We start from the raw sequence: 20,819 nt of genomic DNA on the forward strand, positions 1-20,819 counted from the left end.
TTTTTTCGTTTCCTCAAATTTTAGATTGAGAGTGAGAAACTTTTTCTCACTCCCGATGTTTCATTTTCTTTTTAATTTCCATATTTTTTTAATTTCTCGTTTTTCCAAACCCAATGATGAAACATTGATTTCGTTGCTAATTTATGTTATACAAATTTATAAAATGCAAATATTTTTATTTTCTTAAACTACATCACATTCTCCTTTACTTATTATTTGCAAAATTTTTAGATGTCATTCATAAGAACAAAACAAAAAGCTTTCTACTCAACAATCAATGCATTTAGTCATTTAAGATACACTCCTCGAAATAAAGATAATGATATAATCAATGATAATATGAATAAATTTGTTTATAGTTGAGTTAAGCTAAAACTCACATTCAAACATAAAATAAACTCAATTTTCGTGGTACGATAATTTATACGAAATTTTAATAGATATGATAATCATAAATTCAAGTTTAGTATGCATGAAAATTTTAATAAAAATAATGATTTGATAATGATCATCACGTTAGTATATCTAGAAAGTTACTAGAAGTTTTGTAAATTTGAATAAGTCTACGTAAAAGGAGTACTTTTAAAGATGGTATAAAATTATAAATATTTTTTTTTGTCTTTTTATTGGAATATACAAAAAGAAAAATAGAGATTGTCTAGATATGATTTCTAAGTATCATAAAAAATAAAGCTGCAATAAAGTGCAAGTTGTCACACTAAAAATAATATCATCATATTATATTTTTTTCGGCCTTCTTCTATGTTAATGTTTCAAATACTTGAATTTTCTATAGTAAGTTCAATTAAAGGTAATAATGATGGTTGTTTTATAATAACGATAAGTTTATAATTCATGGACTTATGAACACCCTGAACACATTATTTTAAGACATAATCATCATTAATAAATAAGTGGCTATAAAAAAATAATAATTTCTTGACATTACACGTATGTAACAATCATTTGAGACAACTTTTTATACCCGCAATGGGCATTTTACCTAGTATATATACATAATGCTTGCAAACTACTTTTTTTTTTGGGGAAACTGTTGATAACGGTTCAAGTATCCATGCAGAAAACGATAGAATAAAGAAAAGAAATATTCCTTTTTCCTTATGGAGCAAAGGTACCCCGGAAGTGGTAATGAATCTAATGATACCCATCCAGGCCAAAAAAAACTAGTCTCAACTAATATATTAAGAGCATTTCAGGATCTTACTCAAAATATATATATATATATATATATATATATAACGGTAAAATTTTAGAAGAAAAAGATTGTTTTTGGGTAAGAAAAGAAAGAGATTTTAATTGTTGCATTCCAAAAGAATTGATGGCCTAAAACGAAACATTAAAATAAGGCCTTTTATTATATAATATGTACAATATATTGTATCTAAAGTAATTTTTCTACTTTTTATAGGCAAAATTAATAAATAAAATTTTCTAATCAATTCCTTCTATCAAATATTTTTTTTCTTTTAATTGATAATAGAGTTAATCTATATAATCTTTCTTCATCACATTCTTGAATATAAGTAAAATTTTATTTATTTCAATTTTGAAAAATTTCTTTCGTTTCAAACAAAAGTTCCAAGAGCCTTTAACATTATACTCTAGGCAATATATAAGAAAAAACAATGTTACATTTTATGTAAAGATAGAAAGGAAATACTACCTTTTACAAAGAAGAAAAAAGAACATTATGAGATATGATTACTAAAGAAGGTGCTTGATATAGTCAGCCGAAAAGCACTGTGATTGAATATAAAGTGAACATTATGGTGTTAGAGAGAGTCGGGACGGTCTAATTGGAAAATAAATTAAGTATTGTGGAAAAATGAAAAATAATTAAGTTGATAGAGAGAAACATGGCATTGTGGAAATACTTTTTACAGTGGTGTATTGTGGAAAATTAATTTTTCGGTTACAGAAAATTAATTAGGTTGTATTTGGATAAATAATACAAAAGAGAATGATACTTTTTAGGGAAGTTAGGGCGATAATTTATTGTTATGGGAAATATAATATTGATATTATTAACATAATTCTCTAAATTTTAGGCCTAATACTTTTGGCGGCCTTAAACAAAGTCTTTAGTAGCGCCCATGGAGTTTAGTGGAATGACATGGATAATCAATTAACAATCATCATTTATTGTCCAGTTCAATATCATTCATTGGTTAACACTGATATGCATAGAATACGAAAGGAGATTTGATTATAACCAACGTGGATTGGTTCAAACGGTTCGATGAGACAGCTTTACTCTTCAGTGAGTCGACTCTGCTTGACTTGATTAGTCGGGATCCAATTAGGCTTTTGAATACTATAGTTCACACCGAAAAAGAAGATTTGATTATGGATAGAACCGAAAGGAGGTTTGATTATAGATAGAACCAATCCACACAGAGCGCAGTTAAATTCTTGACGGTAACTAACGGGATCAGCCGCACCAGGTACTATTTGAATTTCATGGCCATGGTGGTCTATAGGGGATATACAGGAATAATTAATGAATTTAATGCAAAGCAAAAGTTGTGAAACTTTTTTCTTCCCCTCACACCTTTCTCTTTTTGCCCTTTTTATGTGGAAAACGGTGCTTTTGGTACGTGCATTCCTTTGCTTGTTCTTGCGAATGAGGCAAAGAAGACTTTTGGCTCATGTCCTCCTCCAGATTCTTTCCTTCCCTTTCATCATAATCCTGATGGTGATCATAACCTTTATATAAATGACGAGCTCCAATCTCACTGTGATTCTGCAATAAAATATGTCGGCTCTCTCTTGAAAACATTAAGTCGTTAAGAGAAAATATATCTCTAAGGAGAAAACCGAGTCGTACTTGTCGTGACGACATGGGTGCCCTTGGAACCATCGCCCGGAGCTTCGATGCCTTAATCGGGTATATGTATTACGTATAAGACTAACTTAAAATGCTTGCCACTTCTGGGAAGTATATGCTGACCTAATTATTCTTGTTTTGGTCCTCGCAATAATGAATTACAGGCCAGGAGTGATGCTTCTTTTCCCCTTGTAAGTGATTTATGACTTATTTGATATCAAAGTAGGATTTTAAAATCCTATTTTAACTTAATTCTATTCGCAACAAAATAAAATAACTTATACAAAGTTAAAGGGTGAATCACATTTATATCACTTTTTTTCAAAATCAAAATCTAATTTTAAAATTATACTTTGAAACTAAACGCAACATTAATATTTCTTCAAATTAAGTACATATGTATATAATTATCGATTCCGTCATGATATATATATATATATATATATATGTTTACATGTGCGGCGCGGACAGGTACGCAACGATGCGAGCAATAGAGAGCCCATCAACGCTAGACGATCAGCAGTGGCTCACCTACTGGGTCCTATACTCCTTCATAACCCTCTTCGAGCTATCTTTCTGGAAAATCCTAGCTTGGTATGTAATGCATTCTCAATCATTCACTTCAAGATTATGCCCGACTGGTAGACGACGATCAGTACAGGAAGAACACTGGGTCTCGGTCCAGCGAGAACTGAATGCGATCGTAACATTGTCTTCTTCTGAAGCGTAAGTTGATTCTGCGAAAAAGGGTTCCTGAGTATCGTACCGGTGGTTGCAGGCTACCATTCTGGCCATACGTGAAGCTATTGTTTTGCATGTGGTTGGTACTGCCGATATTCAACGGGGCGGCCTACCTCTACGAGAACGTGGTGAGGAAGTACATTAAGATCGGAGGGTACCACGGTTCCAACTACTCCGACAGCCAGAAGAGGGTCCTTGAATCAGCCATGTCGGGCGCCGATTTCTCTCTCACGACTAGGGGCCGGCTCGGAGTTCTGTCGGCGCATTTAGCTGCAGCAATCGATCGCCGGGAGCTCGAGGCTGCGCCGCTCATCGAGGCCAGCTGCACCTTAGCTCAGAACAGTATCTCCCCTCCCGGTAACCTCAAGGGGACTCTCACCGTCGTTGACGAGCGTACTGGGAGGACGTACCAGGTTGCTGTTTCCGAAGAAGGCACTGTTAAGGCAACCGATTTGAAGAAGGTACGCGTACCTGTCGGTTCTTAATGGCTTGTTTGGTTTCAAAGTGTGATTTTAAAACCACACTTTAACTTCATTTTACCCACAACAAAACAGAATAATTCATAAAAAGTCAAAAGGTGAGCCCCATTTATACCACTCTTTTTTTCACAACAAAACAAAATAACTCATACAATGTCAAAGAGTGGGTCTCATATATAACCATTTATACTACTCTTTTTCAAAATCAAAATCTGATTTTAAAATTTTACTTTGAAACCAAACGCCACATAAATGTCTATGTTGATCGGTTAGGCGGAAGTTTATTAGGAAGTACGGGTACGTTGTCGCTAGGCAATTTCAATTTTCCATCGATATATCGCTGAGTGCATTTGCTATGTGATCATGCTGTGCATCGATGTCGTGTTACTTGGGATTGGCAGATTACTTCTGGAAAGAATGATAAGGGTCTCAAGCTTTAGGACCCGGGATATCTGAACACTGCTCCTGTTCGATCTTCTATTTGTTACATTGATGGGGATGCAGGAATACTTAGATATAGAGGCTACCCAATTGAAGAATTGGCTGAAAGCAGCTCCTTTGTGGAAGTGGCGTACCTTTTGAGTGAGTCTTCTGTTGCACTTTGAATGATTATAACGGGTTGTAGTCAACAGTCTCGAGTTTGAAATGATATATCCGTTTGTAGATCATCGGGGAACTTGTTTTCCCAGGTTTCTTTATTTAATTTTTTTCGATCCCATAGAGCAACATTAAAATCAATGTAGAAGTTCTTGGAATGGCAGTGCAAAAAAATTATTTTGAGTTTTTTTCTCTTTCTATATCTCCGTACTGATTAATTGATCTTCTATTTATCTTAATTTTTAACTGCTCAAATGTTGTTCTTCCGCTATCCCTTTTTAGCATTCATTTGATTGTGGGACATTGAAAATTGTCTATGCTTTCGTGATAGATCTTTAAAAGTTAACTTGTTTTCTATGTCCAGTGTATGGGAATTTGCCTTCACAAAGTCAATTAGCAGACTGGGAGTTTGCCATTTCTCAGCATTCAGCAGTTTCACAGGGAATTTTGGTATGTCTGTTTTGTTTGTCTATCTTTTTTCTTAAAGCTGATCCAGGTCGGATTGTGAAATCACTTTGTTTTTGGCAGATTATGTAGGTAGTCCTTCATATCTAGTTTATTTCTGCTTGCATACTTCGCCTCCCTCCTCTGACTTCATAATAAGCATACGAAAAGAGTACATGTTTATTTAAGTTCATCGATTGCCTAGATGAAATGCCAGAGTTTACATCTTACTGAAACAGTTCTAGATCTGACAAAGTTCTGTTTTTATGATATCTGTTCTTGTAGGATATAATCCATGCAATGCCTCATGACGCACACCCAATGGGTGTCCTTGTTAGTGCCATGAGCGCTCTATCTGTTTTTCACCCTGATGCCAATCCTGCTCTCAGAGTAAGCTGATCAATGTCTTCGTGTGAGATGTCGATTTGTGATCATGATGTTTTTGCTACCTTTTTTGCATGGATACCATACAGAATTATTTACTGATCTTTATTTGGATGACTAATACATATTTATATATATGTAGAAATTTTATATCTTTCTGAAAGTATCTGATGATATACATATTTTTATAGGGCCAAGATATTTACAAATCGAAACAAGTGAGAGATAAACAAATAGCAAGGATTCTTGGGAAGGTGTGTTCTCTAGATTTTCTTGCTTAGCTTCTTGGGCCTTGGCTATTTCTTATTTATATTCTTTCTTCTGAGCATCATTCAATAAATTTCAACCTGCATTTATCTCTGAGATCATAATATGCTTTATTGCAGGTACCAATCATTGCAGCTGCTGCTAATTTAAGACTGGAAGGAAGGCCACCTGTTCTCCCTTCAAACAGTCTCTCTTACGCAGAGAACTTCCTGTACATGCTGGATTCATTGTAAGTCACTATTAAGTACCTTTCATCTTTCAAGTTGAAATGAGTCTATGATTATGAAGAGCAGAGCAACAACAAGGGCAATAGCTGGGAATTATAATGAATAATTTTTTGACAAAAGTTATGACACTTTTTCTTGTTATTGACACTATCCCATTGCAAAAGTGATTACATAAACTATCAACTAGCAACACTTCTCATGTGAAGCTTTTGTAGTATAAGATGTTTTTTTTTGTCTCACTCAGTTATTAAATGATCTCAGAGGCAACCGGTCTTACAAACCCAATCCTCGGCTGGCTCGGGTGCTGGATGTTCTCTTTATATTGCATGCTGAACATGAAATGAATTGTTCCACTACTGCAGCAAGGCATCTTGCGTCAAGGTAAGTTCCTACCTAATACCTATCCTCTTCAGCAAAGGTATATGATTGGGTGACAATGAGAATGATATCTTTTGCTGCTGTTCTTCAGTGGTGTTGACGTATATACCGCACTTGCTGGAGTAGTCGGAGCTTTGTATGGACCTCTTCATGGGGGAGCAAATGAGGTACTTATCTTTCTTCCCCTACCCAGTGTCTCAAGCTAGAAAAATCGACAGTCTAAACAAGCTTTAAATGTAGCACCTTTTGGGGTAATATGGTGCTTCTCATAACAATTTTTTTTTTTCCCTTCTGCCTTTTCTCCCTAAATGTGAATATGTGACACCAATCTATCATTATTGTTGATAATTACAGGCTGCCCTTAAGATGCTGAATGAAATCGGGAGTGTGGACAAGATTCCTGAGTTCATCGAGGGTGTCAAAAACAGGTGAGTTCACAGGCCGGAGCTCAAAGTTCCCGAGGTTTTCCTTAAGACTTTATTGACATGTATTACTTTCTTAGGAAGTGGAAAATGTCAGGCTTCGGCCACCGCGTTTACAAGAACTATGATCCCAGAGCAAAGGTTATTAGGAAACTGGCTGAGGAAGTATTTTCAATTGTGGGCAGAGATCCTCTTATTGAGGTAATCTAACTTTTAACTTTTCTTAGGGGTAATAATGATAAGACTCTGCTCTCCAATGTTGTTTTGTTGTCTGAATTTTGTCCTGTGGTGGAATGTTAGACGAGACTGTCCATTCCTCGTTACCAGTACCATTACTTAAGAATTCTCAATTTAATGATTTCATGGATTAGTTTCCTAACTATAAAGAACATAAACCACCAGTTTAGTGTAGGAAATGGGGGTGACATAGTGACATTTGAGGTATCTCTGATGATAACCATGGTTGAAGTTTAATGCTTTCCTTCTCACATCTTTCCTACAGGTAGCTGTTGCTTTGGAGAAAGCTGCGCTTGCTGATGAATATTTCGTCAAGAGGAAACTGTATCCGAATGTAGATTTTTACTCTGGACTAATCTATAGGTACGGAGATTATATCAAACGCTGGAAACATGATCTATTATTCTTCTTTTACTAACCTAAACATAAAATGGTAAACTATTCAATGCAGGGCAATGGGTTTCCCAACTGAGTTCTTCCCAGTTTTGTTTGCCATCCCTCGCATGGCTGGGTACTTAGCCCACTGGCGGGAGTCCCTGGATGATCCCGATACAAAGATCATGAGACCACAACAGGTCAGTTTCTTCTGCACAAACTTCCCTCTGGGTTGTTCTAGTTATCAGTTTCGCCTCAAATTCAAATTCTCGTAGAATTGATAGTAAGACATTTACCCCCAAAAAATTGAATTGGTGACACGTTCCATAATTTTGTTATATATTCTCAAATCTCGCACAGCTGCCACTTCGACAAATACAAGTATCATCTTTCTTGTACAACCATGAAAACAAACTTCAAATAAGATCCTAAGGCTATTCCCAGTCTTCCCACAGTTTAGCAACCCATTCAGCCAATGATTGAAGTAACTATACCATTGACCTTTCCTATTGCGATATCTTTGGTCATCGAGCCAATATTCCATAAGTGGCCCATCTGGTCTGGCGGGAATGGACTGGAACGGAAAAGCAATTCCACGACATTGCCACGGACCATTTCTTGTGGTGGAATAACATGTATAGAATTGCATTTCCCTGCCATTAAACTCTTATCAGATGAGGCATAGTTTATATTTTACCTCATTCCATTCCTTTGTCATTTCACCGAACGGAAGGGCCATAAATCATAGTACGAGAGACTACATGCCGCTGAAGGAGAGGATGATAACTAGTGAGGCTGACAGACTCGGACAGGTTTCCATCTCAAATGCTTCTCGACGTAGGCTCGCTGGGTCCGGGGTCTAGAGCTTGTTTCGGGTTTGATTATTAGATTGTTGAAATAAGCTTCTCTTGAAATTGGTTGGAGAAGTGAAGGTCGTCCCCGGAGGTCAATCAGCCGCCAATAAAAAAAGAATGCACTGAACTGAATGTAATAGCAATAGTGTAGTGTTAATTAGAACTGGTATTCGTGGAACATATCTGAAATGTTTTTTTTGCCTTGTCTTATGTCACTCATATTATGGCCACCGTTGGCTTCTGCCGAGATGGATCGATTGTCCAACACAGTATGCCATTCCCTTACCAAGTTACAGGCTCGATAGCTGAATTGCTCGTGGAGAAAAGGTTTTGGTCGATGGAGAATATAGGAACGAGATAAATTCTACATCCTTTGATGTAATATGTATAATATGTATAATATGTTCTATCTAAACTAATTTTTCTACCTTTTTATACGCAGGAGTTTTTACCTCAAATGGCCCATGATTTACGCTTTTTGTCAAATCTATTCCATGCTTTTTTTTATCAGCTATATCCCATGATTTACATTTTGTTTCAAATCTATCCCGCCGTTATATCTCCATCAACGTCTAACGGTTTTGCTACAGTGACCCATTTTATCCGGGATAAATTTGAGAAAAAATTAAAATCATGGTATAGTTTTAAGGTAATAATTAAAATCATATGATATATTTGGAACAAAATTGAAATCATGGGATAGATTTGGAGCATACTAACGTTTCATTAACGGACAACAAAAACGGCATAATAAATTTCACGCAAAATGTAAACCATGAGATATATCTGACAAAAAAAACATATGATAGATTTGACAAAACACGTAAACCATGAGCCATTTGGCATAAAAACCCCTTATATGCAAAATTAATACATAAAATTTTCTAATCAATTCCTTTCTTCAAATAAATTTTTTTTAATTGACAATAGAGTTAATCTATATAATCTTTCTTCATCACATTGTTGAATATAAGTAAAATTTTATTTATTTCAATTTTGGAAAGTTTCTTTCGTTTCAAACAAAAGTTCCAAGAGCCTTACATTATACTCTAGGCAATATATAAGAAAAAACAATGTTGCATTTTATATAAAGATAGAAAGGAAATACTACCTTTTACAAAGAAGAAAAAAGAACATTATGAGATATGATTACTAAAGAAGGTGCTTGATATAATCAGCCGAAAAGCACTGTGATTGAATATAAAGTGAACATTATGGTGTTAGAGAGAGTCGGGACGGTCTAATTGGAAAATAAATTAAGTATTGTGGAAAAATGAAAAATAATTAAGTTGATAGAGAGAAACATGGTATTGTGGAAATACTTTTTACAGTGGTGTATTGTGGAAAATTAATTTTTTCGGTTACAGAAAATTAATTAGGTTGTATTTGGATAAATAATACAAAAGAGAATGATACTTTTTAGGGAAGTTAGGGCTATAATTTATTGTTATGGGAAATATAATGTTGATATTATTAACATAATTCTCTAAATTTTAGCCTAATACTTTGGTGGCCTCAAACAAAGTCTTTAGTAGCGCCCATGGAGTTTAGTGGAATGACATGGATAATCAATTAACAATCATCATTTGTTGTCCAGTTCAATATCATTCTTTGGTTAACACTGATCACATGCATAAAATACGAAAGGAGATTTGATTATAACCAATGTGACTTAGTTCAAGCGGTTCAGTTCTTATTTCCCCTTAAGCAAAAATCTCGAGTTCGAGTCTTGTGAATGGAGAAAATTTAAGGGGGGAGATCTTTTTTTTTTTAATTTTATATCAATAGATGATGACTTGCGCCACCATGCTACACCATCTTTTGATACAGTGGGGCATCTTTACTCTTTAGTGGGCCGACTTGACTTGACTGGATTAATCGGAATCCAATTAGGTTTTTGAATACTATGTTCACACCGAAAAAGGAGATTTGATCATAGATAGAACTGAAAGGAGGCTTGATTATAGATAGAACCGATCCACACAGACCGCGGTTAAATTCTGGACGGTAACTAACGGGGTCAGCCGCACCAGATATTATTTGAATTTCATGGCCATGGTGGTCTATAGGAAGAATTAATGAATTTAATGCAAAGCAAAAGTTGTGAACTTTTTTCTTCCCCTCACACCTTTCTCTTTTTGCCCTTTTTATGTGGAAAACGTTGCTTTTGGTATGTGCATTCCTTTGCTTGTTCTTGTGAATGAGGCAAAGAAGACTTTTGGCTCATGTCCTCCTCCAGATTCTTTCCTTCCCTTTCATCATCATCCTGATGGTGATCATAACCTTTATATAAATGACGAGCGCCGATCTCACTGTGATTCTGCAATAAAATACGTCGGCTCTCTCTTGAAAACATTAAGTCGTTGAGAGAAAAATAGCTCAATCACCATCGTTGTTGATATATCTCTAAGGAGAAAACCCAGCCGTACTTGTCGTGACGACATGGGTGCCCTTGGAACCATTGCCCGGAGCTTCGATGCCTTAATCGGGTATATGTATTACGTATAAGACTAACTTAAAATGCTTGCTACTTCTGGGACGTATATGCCGACCTAATTATTCTTGTTTTGGTCCTCGCAATAACGAATTACAGGCCAGGAGTGATGCTTCTTTTCCCCTTGTAAGTGATTTAATATTTCTTCAAATTAAGTTCATATGTATATAATTATCGATTCCGTCATAATATATATATATATATATATGTTTACATGTGCGGCGCGGACAGGTACGCATCGATGCGAGCAATAGAGAGCCCATCGACGCTAGACGATCAGCAGTGGCTCACCTACTGGGTCCTATACTCCTTCATAACCCTCTTCGAGCTATCTTTCTGGAAAATCCTAGCTTGGTATGTAATGCATTCTCAATCATTCACTTCAAGATTATGCCCGACTGGTAGACAACGATCAGTACAGGAAGAACACTTGGTCTGAAGCGATCGTAACATTGTCTTCTTCTGAAGCGTAAGTTGATTCTGCGAAAAAGGGTTCCTGAGTATCGTACCGGTGGTTGCAGGCTACCATTCTGGCCATACGTGAAGCTATTGTTTTGCATGTGGTTGGTACTGCCGATATTCAACGGGGCGGCCTACCTCTACGAGAACGTGGTGAGGAAGTACATTAAGATCGGAGGGTACGTCGGTTCCAACTACTCCGACAGCCAGAAGAGGGTCCTCCAGATGATGAGCCTCGATGCTCGTAAGTCTGTGGAGAGCTTCATCGAGCGTTACGGTCCCGATGCCTTCGATCGGGTTGTAAAAGCCGTAAGCAAACTCTCTCTCTCTCTCTCTATATATATATATATACATATATACAAACACGTTCGGATCTTTACATATATATATATATATATATATGTATGTATGTATGTAAGTGATTGTTAACAGACTGATTAACGATTTCAGCCGTGCTTTGGTTCGTTGTTGTTGCAGGCGGAAAAGGAAGCGAAGAAGCATAAGGAGATATGATATGGACATATCTCACGACTTACCTAGAGCATATATTTATATATATATATATATATATATATGTTCGGAAGAGATTGAAAAGCTGTTTGTGTATAATATATGAGTGGGCAAATTTTATGCCCCCGGCGTACGTATTTCTTGTGGGATTGTGTGTAATGTACGCATCTCCTTTGCAGTTATACTGGATAGTACCAGAACAGGTTAATGAATTGTGAGATTCATCGCTTTCTTTATGGCATGCATGCATGCGCGTTTATATCATATGCGTAGAAGTATATATATAGACACAATACCTACATATAATAAGGAATTTCTAATATTCATGGCAGATTGTTAATTAGTTGTCAATTTTCGCATTGTCATATATATAACTATCAAAATTACCTTTTTATACATCGAATTATCGAGCTGTGAGATTTTGTGAGCTCCACTGTGATAATGTGTCACACTGTAAATGGAAGTTACCATAATACCATGTATGACTACTAATTACCTTTATACGCAATATCAAGTTGTGGGATTTTGCGGATTCCACTGTGATGTATCTCACATATATAATTTTAAGGTTGACGGTTAACAATCAACTGAGACATGCCTTTCCAAATCATCCCTTTGGTCATCAAATCGCCCATATATATAATGATGCTAAAGCTTCCAAACCTTCGAACCATAATAGTAGACCTTGGCTATCGTCAAATCGTCCAAGTGATGTTGCCATGATATGCTTCGATCTATATGCATTCAGGCATTCCAACCTTCGGTACTGATGTTATGATCAAGCGATGAGAACCGGAATATATATAACCTTGTTCCTGATCTTCCAAAACATTTGTCATATGCAAGTTCTTCCATTAAATAACCCGAAAATATGCTTCCCAGAGAACTTCTACACATACTGCAACAAACACATTTAATTTACGAAGCTTGGAGTAACAAAACCAAAAGTCATAATACGGAATGGACCCGAAAACTGCGTAGTTGAAGAGAAACTGCAGATATCAACAAAATCCCTATCAAATCTTGTATATTTTCATCGACTTGGTCTGAGATTCTGGGATCATAATGTTGTTGGACGTGCCGTCAAAGGGAACCATGGAATGGATCGGCCTCGAGTTCTCGTGGTCCACAGTTTGACCTGGTTTCAGGATGTGCCTCGTTCCTGCACTTAGCTTTGTTGGACCCAGCTTGACAGTTTCCTTCGCTTTAAACTTCTCAGTTCCAGTTAGATTTGCTTGCCCGTCCTTTTGAGCTCCAATATTGTCAGGAAGACATCCGTTGCTACTTGACTTTCCTGAGTTTGAATCAGGTCCCATTGCTCCTCCGCCACTACATTCAATTTCCGAACAATAGCTTTCTCTCATCAGAGATATATCGACAACCGGCTGTTTTAGCATCCCTAAGTTTGGCATTTTATTAATCTTCATTGGGGGATCAACAGGTTTCACTGCAGGCCTCTTCTTAGTCTTGGCACAGAGATCAGGAGTCCTAACACCAAAGGCCGGTGACTTCATTCTATCCCTCGAATTGATTCTGTTCCTGCAGCTCACATTCTCGGCAGAAACTGGTTCAATCCCAGGAACGGCTTCCAGGAGATGAGGGCGAACAGCAGGCAATGAACCAAATGGACTCCTCAAGTATGAGGGGGGATCTACGGGACCATAGGCAGCTAATGTCGTAGACGAATTGAATCTATTTGTAGGCATTTGGTACGGATGATTCCTGTGTATCGCATCAGGAAAAGGTAGGGAGTAAGCAGTTGCTGTGCTCCTTCCTCGGTCTGACGAATGCAATAACCATGGAGGAAGATCCTTAGACGGGCTCTGGAACAATGAATCTCGTTGCAAATACTCCCCACAATCACCTTGCAGAAAAGGAAAGTCAAAACCTGGTGCTCTGGGGTGTGGTGGACTGGGGCGGCAACGAGGCTCGGGAACCCAGTGAATATACTGACTGGTTCTGTGAGGAAGAGATGGTAAAGCTTGTCGATGTCCAGTCACTAATGGCTCCCTCAAATCGGTGAAATTGAAACTCATGGGGGAACAGGGTCGCTGTTCAGCATTTGAACTTCTTCTGGAGGCCGGAATGCTGTCCCTTTGAGGTACTGTATCGGGTCGGCAATTGATGTATGGGTTAAGAAGCAGAGACTCAGGTGCCTTCACTGGTGACTCACGCCGCAAATTCATTTGAGGTTCAAAAGAAAGGTTTACCGGTCCTTTAGATTTCTGCAAGGTGGCATGTGTGAATCGGTCCCTTGGCGGATGATGCTCTATAATTATTTCCTTATCTGTCCAAACATTTTCATCCTCTGATCCTCGAGTGTTGCTTCTACAGACAGCAACATCCTTCCCCATAAGCCTCATCGTCACAGGAGTAACGTCTGGTGACACTCTATCTTCATTTTCCTTAGAAGGAAATGCCATACGTAATCCTTTTCGGTGCTGTACTGAATCATATCCATGTCCCCTGCACATATTAAAAGAGACATTGACCAAATTCAGGTCCGTATTGAGCAAGTGAGAAGGACCCACATGCCTGTCGAGATTTTGCCTGTTGAGATTTTGCCAGAAGACATCAGGCCTTGCGCCCCGAATTTCAGAGTTATACATAGGAAACAAGTCCAGATCTCTTCGACGTGATCTCTGTGCAAAGTGATTCTCTTTCAATCTTAAGTCATAATCCGCATAACTTGGTCCAATAAGATTTTGGCCCGGAAAAGAACCCGAAGAACCTGACACCATGCCTGAGTTATTTAACTGGTTGAGCACAAAACCGCTGCTTGAAGCTGAATTCATCTGAATAAGCTCACCACGGGAATTCAGAGGCAACCCCCACAAATCCTTGTATATGCACTCTTCGGTTAAGGAGCAAGGTCTTGGATTCCACTGATCAGTAGGCGTAAATGGACCGTCAATCAAGCTCATGGGACGTTGTGGGAATAATTGTTGGTAGATCAAAGGGCGGCAGCCAGTGTCTCCAAAGGCAGAACGCGACTGAAGGGAAAAGCTTCCATTGAGATTTTCATTCAGGAAAAGACGAGATGGTGTAGGCTGTGAGGATGTCCTCGGACTCCGGATCATACTTATTCCACAAACCGCATGACTAGGACCATCAATGTTGCATCCAAAAGTACTTCCTGATAGTCGAATGTTAGTGTAGGTACCTTGTGCTCCTCTAATGGGGGATACGAATCTCGAATTCTCCCTAGATGAGGAATCATCTATCACCACTGTCTTCCCCTTAATAGATGTATGGAAATCTTCGCAAAACTTCGGAACTTGGCTTACGGAACTTGATTCTGTCAAGAGGCTATTCCTGCAACTGTGAGGACTAGCATGTCGTGGACTTGGATAATGTTCATCAATGCCTTGATCTCGAGCATCAGTCAAGTGCTCCTTTTCAACAGTGACTTGCGCCTGATTTCCACCTTCAATACAAATGGGATCATCATCATCACCGCTAGTAACTTCAACAGCACTGAATTCTTCATCACTTCCAATCAACTTATCTGTACCTGGAACAAACAAGACAGACATGCGACAAAATAAATCTTCAACACCTCACTATAATAAGATTCTCCTGATTTTGGAAAATCTATTTGATCATACCTGAAAATGTCGCGTGTCCATCTGACTGTTGAATATTTACGAGAACGTTTTCTTGACTGCCTTGTATTTCAACATTATCCAAGAACTTCACATGCTTTTCCAAATGAAATGCATTATGGGAATCTGAATCATTGATCAAGAATTTCCCTTGTTTCTTTAGAATGCCACGAACCGGAACATTTAGTTTATTCTGCCTTTCATGAAATTTAGATGGCGTAATTGCTTCATGTTTTGTGTGGGAAGAGGAGGACTTGACTCGTGACTTCTTCCAGCTTAGACTGCCATCAGAGATGCTGCTCGTGTGCATTCCATCAGATGAGCTATTCAAGTTTATACTCCGATCAGATGCAGTTTTCAGCTTGAGTTTGTAAGCATTTTCCTATGATGAAGTTGAGAGAAAGACAAATCAGCTAAATAGAACAACTCTTAAAATATTTTCAAACAAATTGAAGCCATGACAGAGTTCCATCTGGGGCTAGAAGAGAAGCTACAGTTTCTTACATAAATTTATGAAGCCTCCTTAAGTTACGTTTGGTACACCGGAAAGGAAAGGAAAGGAATGGAATGGAATATTTAATTTCATTCTTTCGCTCCATTTGCTGAGTTGAAAAGGGTATTTCACTTTGATAGTCTTGTTTTTCCAACTTGATGGAATTCATTCATAAAATTTGAGTAATGCTTATTCACCATTCCAACTAATTTTCGTACAAGTATCATATATTTTCTTTTAAGCTCCCACGTCTAATATAAACATATAATGACATCTTGGTAACTAACTCCATTTTTTTAATTACATTCATCATATGATTGAGTTCAACACAAGAAAGAGCACATATTCTCCCAATACAATTATATTTCTCTATAAAACTCATTCCATTCCAGTGTGCGAAACGTGACCTTGGTGTGTACATGTTTATGTCACATCAACATCAGCATGCAGCTTCCATGCTAAATTCATAATTTCCAATGCTATAGCTATTGCTAGCTTTACTCAAAATCATTGGACAAAAGGCAAAAAAAAAAAAAATGTCCGTGAGCTCCTAACTATTTGAAGGCTAATTTTTGTATGTTTATACACTGTTATTGTGGATAAGTCCTTGAAAAAATGAACAAAAAGAGAATAACAAAGTAATTCAAGACAGGGTTCAATACCAAATCCACAGGAGATTAGGCTCTTGGGTAAATGGATGAATTCTGAATTACTCAAAAAAATCGTAAGATGGTACCCTAATATATGGGCTCCATAAATTCTTTCATTTGGAAAAGCAATGTATTAGAGGTCAGCTCCTCCTCTTTGTATTTCCCAAGGCTTGAAAAGGAAGAGGAGGGGAGGGGAAGGAAGCCGTATGGGATTTTCAGGAACCCCCATACAAAATCCTTTCCCTTCCCCTCCTTTTCCCTCTGTTTCCCTCGATCCAAACGAAGCATGAGGCTATATTCTTTTATTCATATCTCAACATTGGTTTACTCTAACCCTCCTCCGTTTGGATCAAGGAAACGGAGGGAAAGGGAGGGGAGGGGAGGGAAAAATGAATGGGAATTTTTTCCCGCCCCTCCTTTTTTTCTCCTTTTCCCTCCATTTCCCTCGTAGCCAAATAAAGCATAAAACTCAAAGACCATTGACAGCTAATGACATCCAATCTTGCATGACATGTTCATCCCAGCTTGATCATTATCCCATGATTTAGGGTATCTCTACTAGATCCCAGTTCTCTAACATTACGTACTCCACATCCCTTTCTCAATCTTACTCGCACTCCGCAGATACCACTTAATACCTCTATCCAAGTACCAATCTTTCTATGAAAGAGTTTCCTCAATACATCAAATATCTCCACCTCTCTTACCAGCGCTCCCAAGTCCTGTCCACCAAGAATGTGTCTCCTTTCCAGTAAAAATAAGTGCATGTGTCTTCCCCAGAAACTTCCCCAAGCAATGACTTCCTTATCTCTAAATCTATACTTTGTCGATCATGCTGTTCTATCTTCGTTAACACTTTATGCTTAGAGAAAATTGGTGTTTCGTCTTTGTACCAGTTATGACAAACTTCATATGATGATAAAATTATTACGGACAAACAACAAAGTGTCACAAGTTGCCTCATCAAAAGGCAGTTATTAGCCTTCATTAGTAATCAGATAAGGAATACTGCGCATGACAAACAGCTATACATTCCAATAATGCAGAAGGATCTTGTTAATATGACTCAAAAGGAAAGGTAAATGTTAGTTTTGTCTTTCTTAGTGCACTTCTTAATAGTCAGAAGTACCAACACAGATGAGGACACATGCAGAAACAGCAATTATAACCTCGCGTCACCCTTGCCCTCCTCTCCTTTCATATATTTCTTTCATATATAAAACTGAACAGATATTTTTAAACGCCCATCTATGACTGTAGATATGTTCCTAAACCTGAAGAAGCAGCATAAAATAATGAGATAACATGTTAAGTTTAGCATATGCATCTTCTACTGCTTGCAATCTCCGCACAACAATCCCCAAAGTGAATCAGCACATTATTGATTCAATGTAGGATGCAAACAGTGACACAGTTAATCTTTTTAGCATCCATAGACACGGTGAACCAATCCATCTCATATTAACTCAATCAAATAAGGGTGAAGGTAGAACAAACCAAACCCAGCAAAATCCGGTTCAAAATGAAAGCAAACCTGTTGAGTCTTCCGCACGTCTACGAAAATTGCAATTATATATGAAGAACCGCCATGAAATATAGTTTGTGCCAATCAAATTAAGGAGTGACTACATCGCCGCAGTCAAAAGCAAATAGTTTATCCATTCAAGCCAAGGCAAGCAATGTTAACACCCTATACATTAGATAGATAAGCAAAATGCTGAGAATTACTAGCTCCGAGAAATTATTACTTTGTACAGTGAAGTTTGCAAAAAAAAAAAAAACAGCATCATTAGAATCTACGGTACGCTTCCACCAAGGACAAAAGAAAGGGAGAGAGCCTCTCTCTTACCACCCTCTCCTCTCTGAGCTGATCAGCCCAGCCCGTACTACGCGTACAGCTGGAAAACCCACACTCCACCACCTCTCCCACGCTCAAACCCCGATTCCCCCCCCACCCACATTTTTTTTCGTTTTTCTCAAACTTTTGCCCCTTTGCTCGATCCTTCCCCCTCACACCACTCGGTAGTCGGTAAAAACTACAATTCCACAGCTTTGTTAGCAGCGAGCGGGATTTTATGCACGGAACCAAAACCGGCCAACGAACTAGGACACGCGTAATTTGTGACTCGGAAGATTCAATCAATCACCACTTGTTATCATATCAGCCACATTCGAAACACTAGATATATCGGACAATCATCAATCATGCGGTGAATCAAAAGCACGGACGATATTTTATGGCGGAAATCGCATTACCTCAATAGCAGGAAGTGCATGGGGAATCTTCTTCTTCTTCTTCTTCTTCTTCTTCTTCTTGAACTTCTTTGTATTATCCACGGGTAGGAGGCGAGCTTTGTCCAGCGGACTCTTCTTTTTCTTATACTTCTTCTTCTTCTTGGAGCTGATTGGACCGGGGTTTCTACTACAGGAAGCATCTCCAGCTCCATTGCTGCTCGGCTTGTTTGCCACTGTCTCAATCTGCGGCGCCACGGCGAAGATTTCCACAATCGAGCGTTTCTTCGGAGGTTTTGACTTCGACTTTGCTCTATTTGATTGCTTCACCTGATCCTCGCTCATGGCGAGGCAATTGCCGGCATGAGCAGTCAAGGTGGACGAAATGGACGGAGCTCCGAGGCCGCCGCATACTAGACAGCCCGAGGGAGGAGCCTCTGGTTTGTCAGCTCCCTCGACATCGTCATCCGCTTGAAACGCGGCGTCCGAGGCAGCAGCTTGGCGCGGGCGAGCGGCCTCGAGCTCATCGAGCCACCAGCGGAACTTGGTGACGGTGATCGGAGGGAGGATGGACTCAATCTGCTCCTTGCCGGCGTCTCCACCGAACGGCCACGATTTGGCCACGTTCTCGCTCCTCATCTTGGACGCGTACTCCCTGCAAAAGCACCGGATCACACAATGAACGCGCCACGGCGCCAGTCAAGGCCGAGCACGAGAAAACGAGAAGAAATCATCGCATGCATGGCTGATTGCAATCAGTAGCGAGCGAGAGAGAGTTAGAAAGAACGATTCCAACTCACCGGATGGAGAAACCCTCAAATGCGACCGCCATGGCTGCGGACAGCGACGACAAGCTGCAGGAGAAGAGTAAAGTTGCGCGCTCAGAGACGTGAGAGGAGGGAGGGAGTAGCTCCCCATAGCTCAGAGGAGGATTAAAAGTGAAAGGTGGAGTACCGAATTTGAGAAGGCTAGGCTACCTTACCTTACCTACGTGCGAGCGAACTGTGCGGGCGCGTGGGTGACGTAGAGAGAGAGGGAGGGAGAGTGAGAGCTCGGAGGAGGAGGAGAGATGTACTCACATGGCGGACGGTGAAGAGAGCTGGAAATGATGAAGACGATAGATGTGAGAGAGAGAGAGGTGGGAGCAGCTTCTTCAATGGAGGAAATCCGCAAATTTGGCGGAGAGGTAGAGAGAGAGAGAGTTGAGTTTCCCGCTCTGAGAGAGGGGAGAGAGAGAGAGATGGAGTGGGGGTTTTGATAGCTTTACCTTTCCCGAATTTATGACTGACAGCGACCTATGAGAGCGCAAAGCCATCACTGAAAGTATGTGCCCTCACAACAACATATAGTTATTTAATCCAATTGTTCCCTTAAATAAACTTTCAAATTAAAATCTTTATAAAAATTAAAAATTTATATTGAGAAAAATTTATTCATTAATAAATCGACTCGATTTTACTAAATTAATCATGACTCGTGTTTTCAGATATTAGGATTCACACGATGAAAGTATGTGCCTTTCTCCTCAAATATCCTTTTCCAATTTCTTCACCCTACCTTTGTTTTTATTTTATTTTTCTCACCTTTTCTATTATTCTATTTTCTAAAAATGTTCAGAATAAAAAATGAAAAATTATTAATCTATTTGTCCTGTCTTTTTTTAATTGTGCTCTAGAATAGCTTCTTCCAATAGATTAAACGGGTAATTACTAATGAAATAATTAGAAAGCCCATAATGACATTCCTATAATTAGTTTTTGCTTTCCGACGATGTTAAATTTATGATGTGTTACTCGACATAATTGAAGATAGGATGAGAAAATATTCACTTACTTCAAGCGAAATTCATTTGCACTGTAGTGATTTGGATTGCACATTTTTATTCACATACCTCGTTGCAACTGTATATATGATTATCCATCTTAGTAGTGAATTGTTGAGATGGGAATGCCAAAAACTAGGTAAAGATTAAAATGAATCTATCTATTGGCAATGATTTAATTTTAAAAAAATTATTATTATATTTATTGTTTACTCCATTTGGATTGTATGGACTTTGTGAATTGGAACATTCAATATGTCGATATAATATCCCAGAAGAATTATTGCTAGAGATAATAAAA

General features: G+C 38.4%; 2 protein-coding genes and 1 pseudogene across 4 annotated transcripts; 2 read left to right on the forward strand and 1 right to left on the reverse strand.

Annotated features, from left to right (window-relative positions):
• Nucleotides 1-2,846: 2,846 nt before the first annotated feature.
• On the forward strand, nt 2,847-8,498 carry LOC116204896 (annotated as a pseudogene).
• A 2,029-nt stretch (nt 8,499-10,527) lies between these two features.
• Nucleotides 10,528-12,067, forward strand: LOC116204895 (HVA22-like protein f). Its single transcript, XM_031537256.1, has 5 exons — nt 10,528-10,742; nt 10,847-10,873; nt 10,979-11,101; nt 11,269-11,515; nt 11,684-12,067. The coding sequence occupies exons 1-5, from the start codon at nt 10,696-10,698 to the stop codon at nt 11,717-11,719; spliced, it is 480 nt and encodes a 159-aa protein (XP_031393116.1). The 5' UTR covers nt 10,528-10,695; the 3' UTR covers nt 11,720-12,067.
• A 449-nt stretch (nt 12,068-12,516) lies between these two features.
• Nucleotides 12,517-19,936, reverse strand: LOC116204893. 3 transcript variants are annotated; one of them, XM_031537250.1, is made up of 5 exons: nt 19,776-19,936; nt 19,497-19,550; nt 18,721-19,351; nt 15,325-15,703; nt 12,517-15,230 (listed from the first exon to the last, which is right to left on the reverse strand). In XM_031537250.1, exons 2-5 carry the CDS (start codon nt 19,526-19,528, stop codon nt 12,733-12,735), a joined length of 3,540 nt encoding a protein of 1,179 aa, XP_031393110.1. In that variant the 5' UTR covers nt 19,529-19,550; nt 19,776-19,936; the 3' UTR covers nt 12,517-12,732. The 3 variants fall into 3 exon arrangements, with proteins under 3 accessions (XP_031393110.1, XP_031393111.1, XP_031393109.1); XM_031537251.1 differs by having other exon boundaries at nt 19,684-19,936; XM_031537249.1 differs by having other exon boundaries at nt 19,679-19,936.
• Nucleotides 19,937-20,819: the final 883 nt, after the last annotated feature.

Source organism: Punica granatum, chromosome 4 (genome assembly GCF_007655135.1).
Source record: "Punica granatum isolate Tunisia-2019 chromosome 4, ASM765513v2, whole genome shotgun sequence".
In the NCBI taxonomy this organism is placed as follows: domain Eukaryota; kingdom Viridiplantae; phylum Streptophyta; class Magnoliopsida; order Myrtales; family Lythraceae; genus Punica; species Punica granatum.

Coding starts and splice junctions, on each gene's coding strand:
- LOC116204895 (XM_031537256.1), top strand. CDS start 10,696: ATGGGTGCCCTTGGAACCATTGCCCGGAGCTTCGATGCCTTAATCGG. Junction 10,874..10,978: donor GTGATGCTTCTTTTCCCCTT/GTAAGTGATTTA, acceptor CGGCGCGGACAG/GTACGCATCGATGCGAGCAA. Junction 11,516..11,683: donor TCGATCGGGTTGTAAAAGCC/GTAAGCAAACTC, acceptor TTGTTGTTGCAG/GCGGAAAAGGAAGCGAAGAA.
- LOC116204893 (XM_031537250.1), bottom strand. CDS start 19,528: ATGGCGGTCGCATTTGAGGGTTTCTCCATCCG. Junction 19,352..19,496: donor TTTGAGGGTTTCTCCATCCG/GTGAGTTGGAAT, acceptor GTGCTTTTGCAG/GGAGTACGCGTCCAAGATGA. Junction 15,231..15,324: donor TGGACACGCGACATTTTCAG/GTATGATCAAAT, acceptor TGTTTGTTCCAG/GTACAGATAAGTTGATTGGA.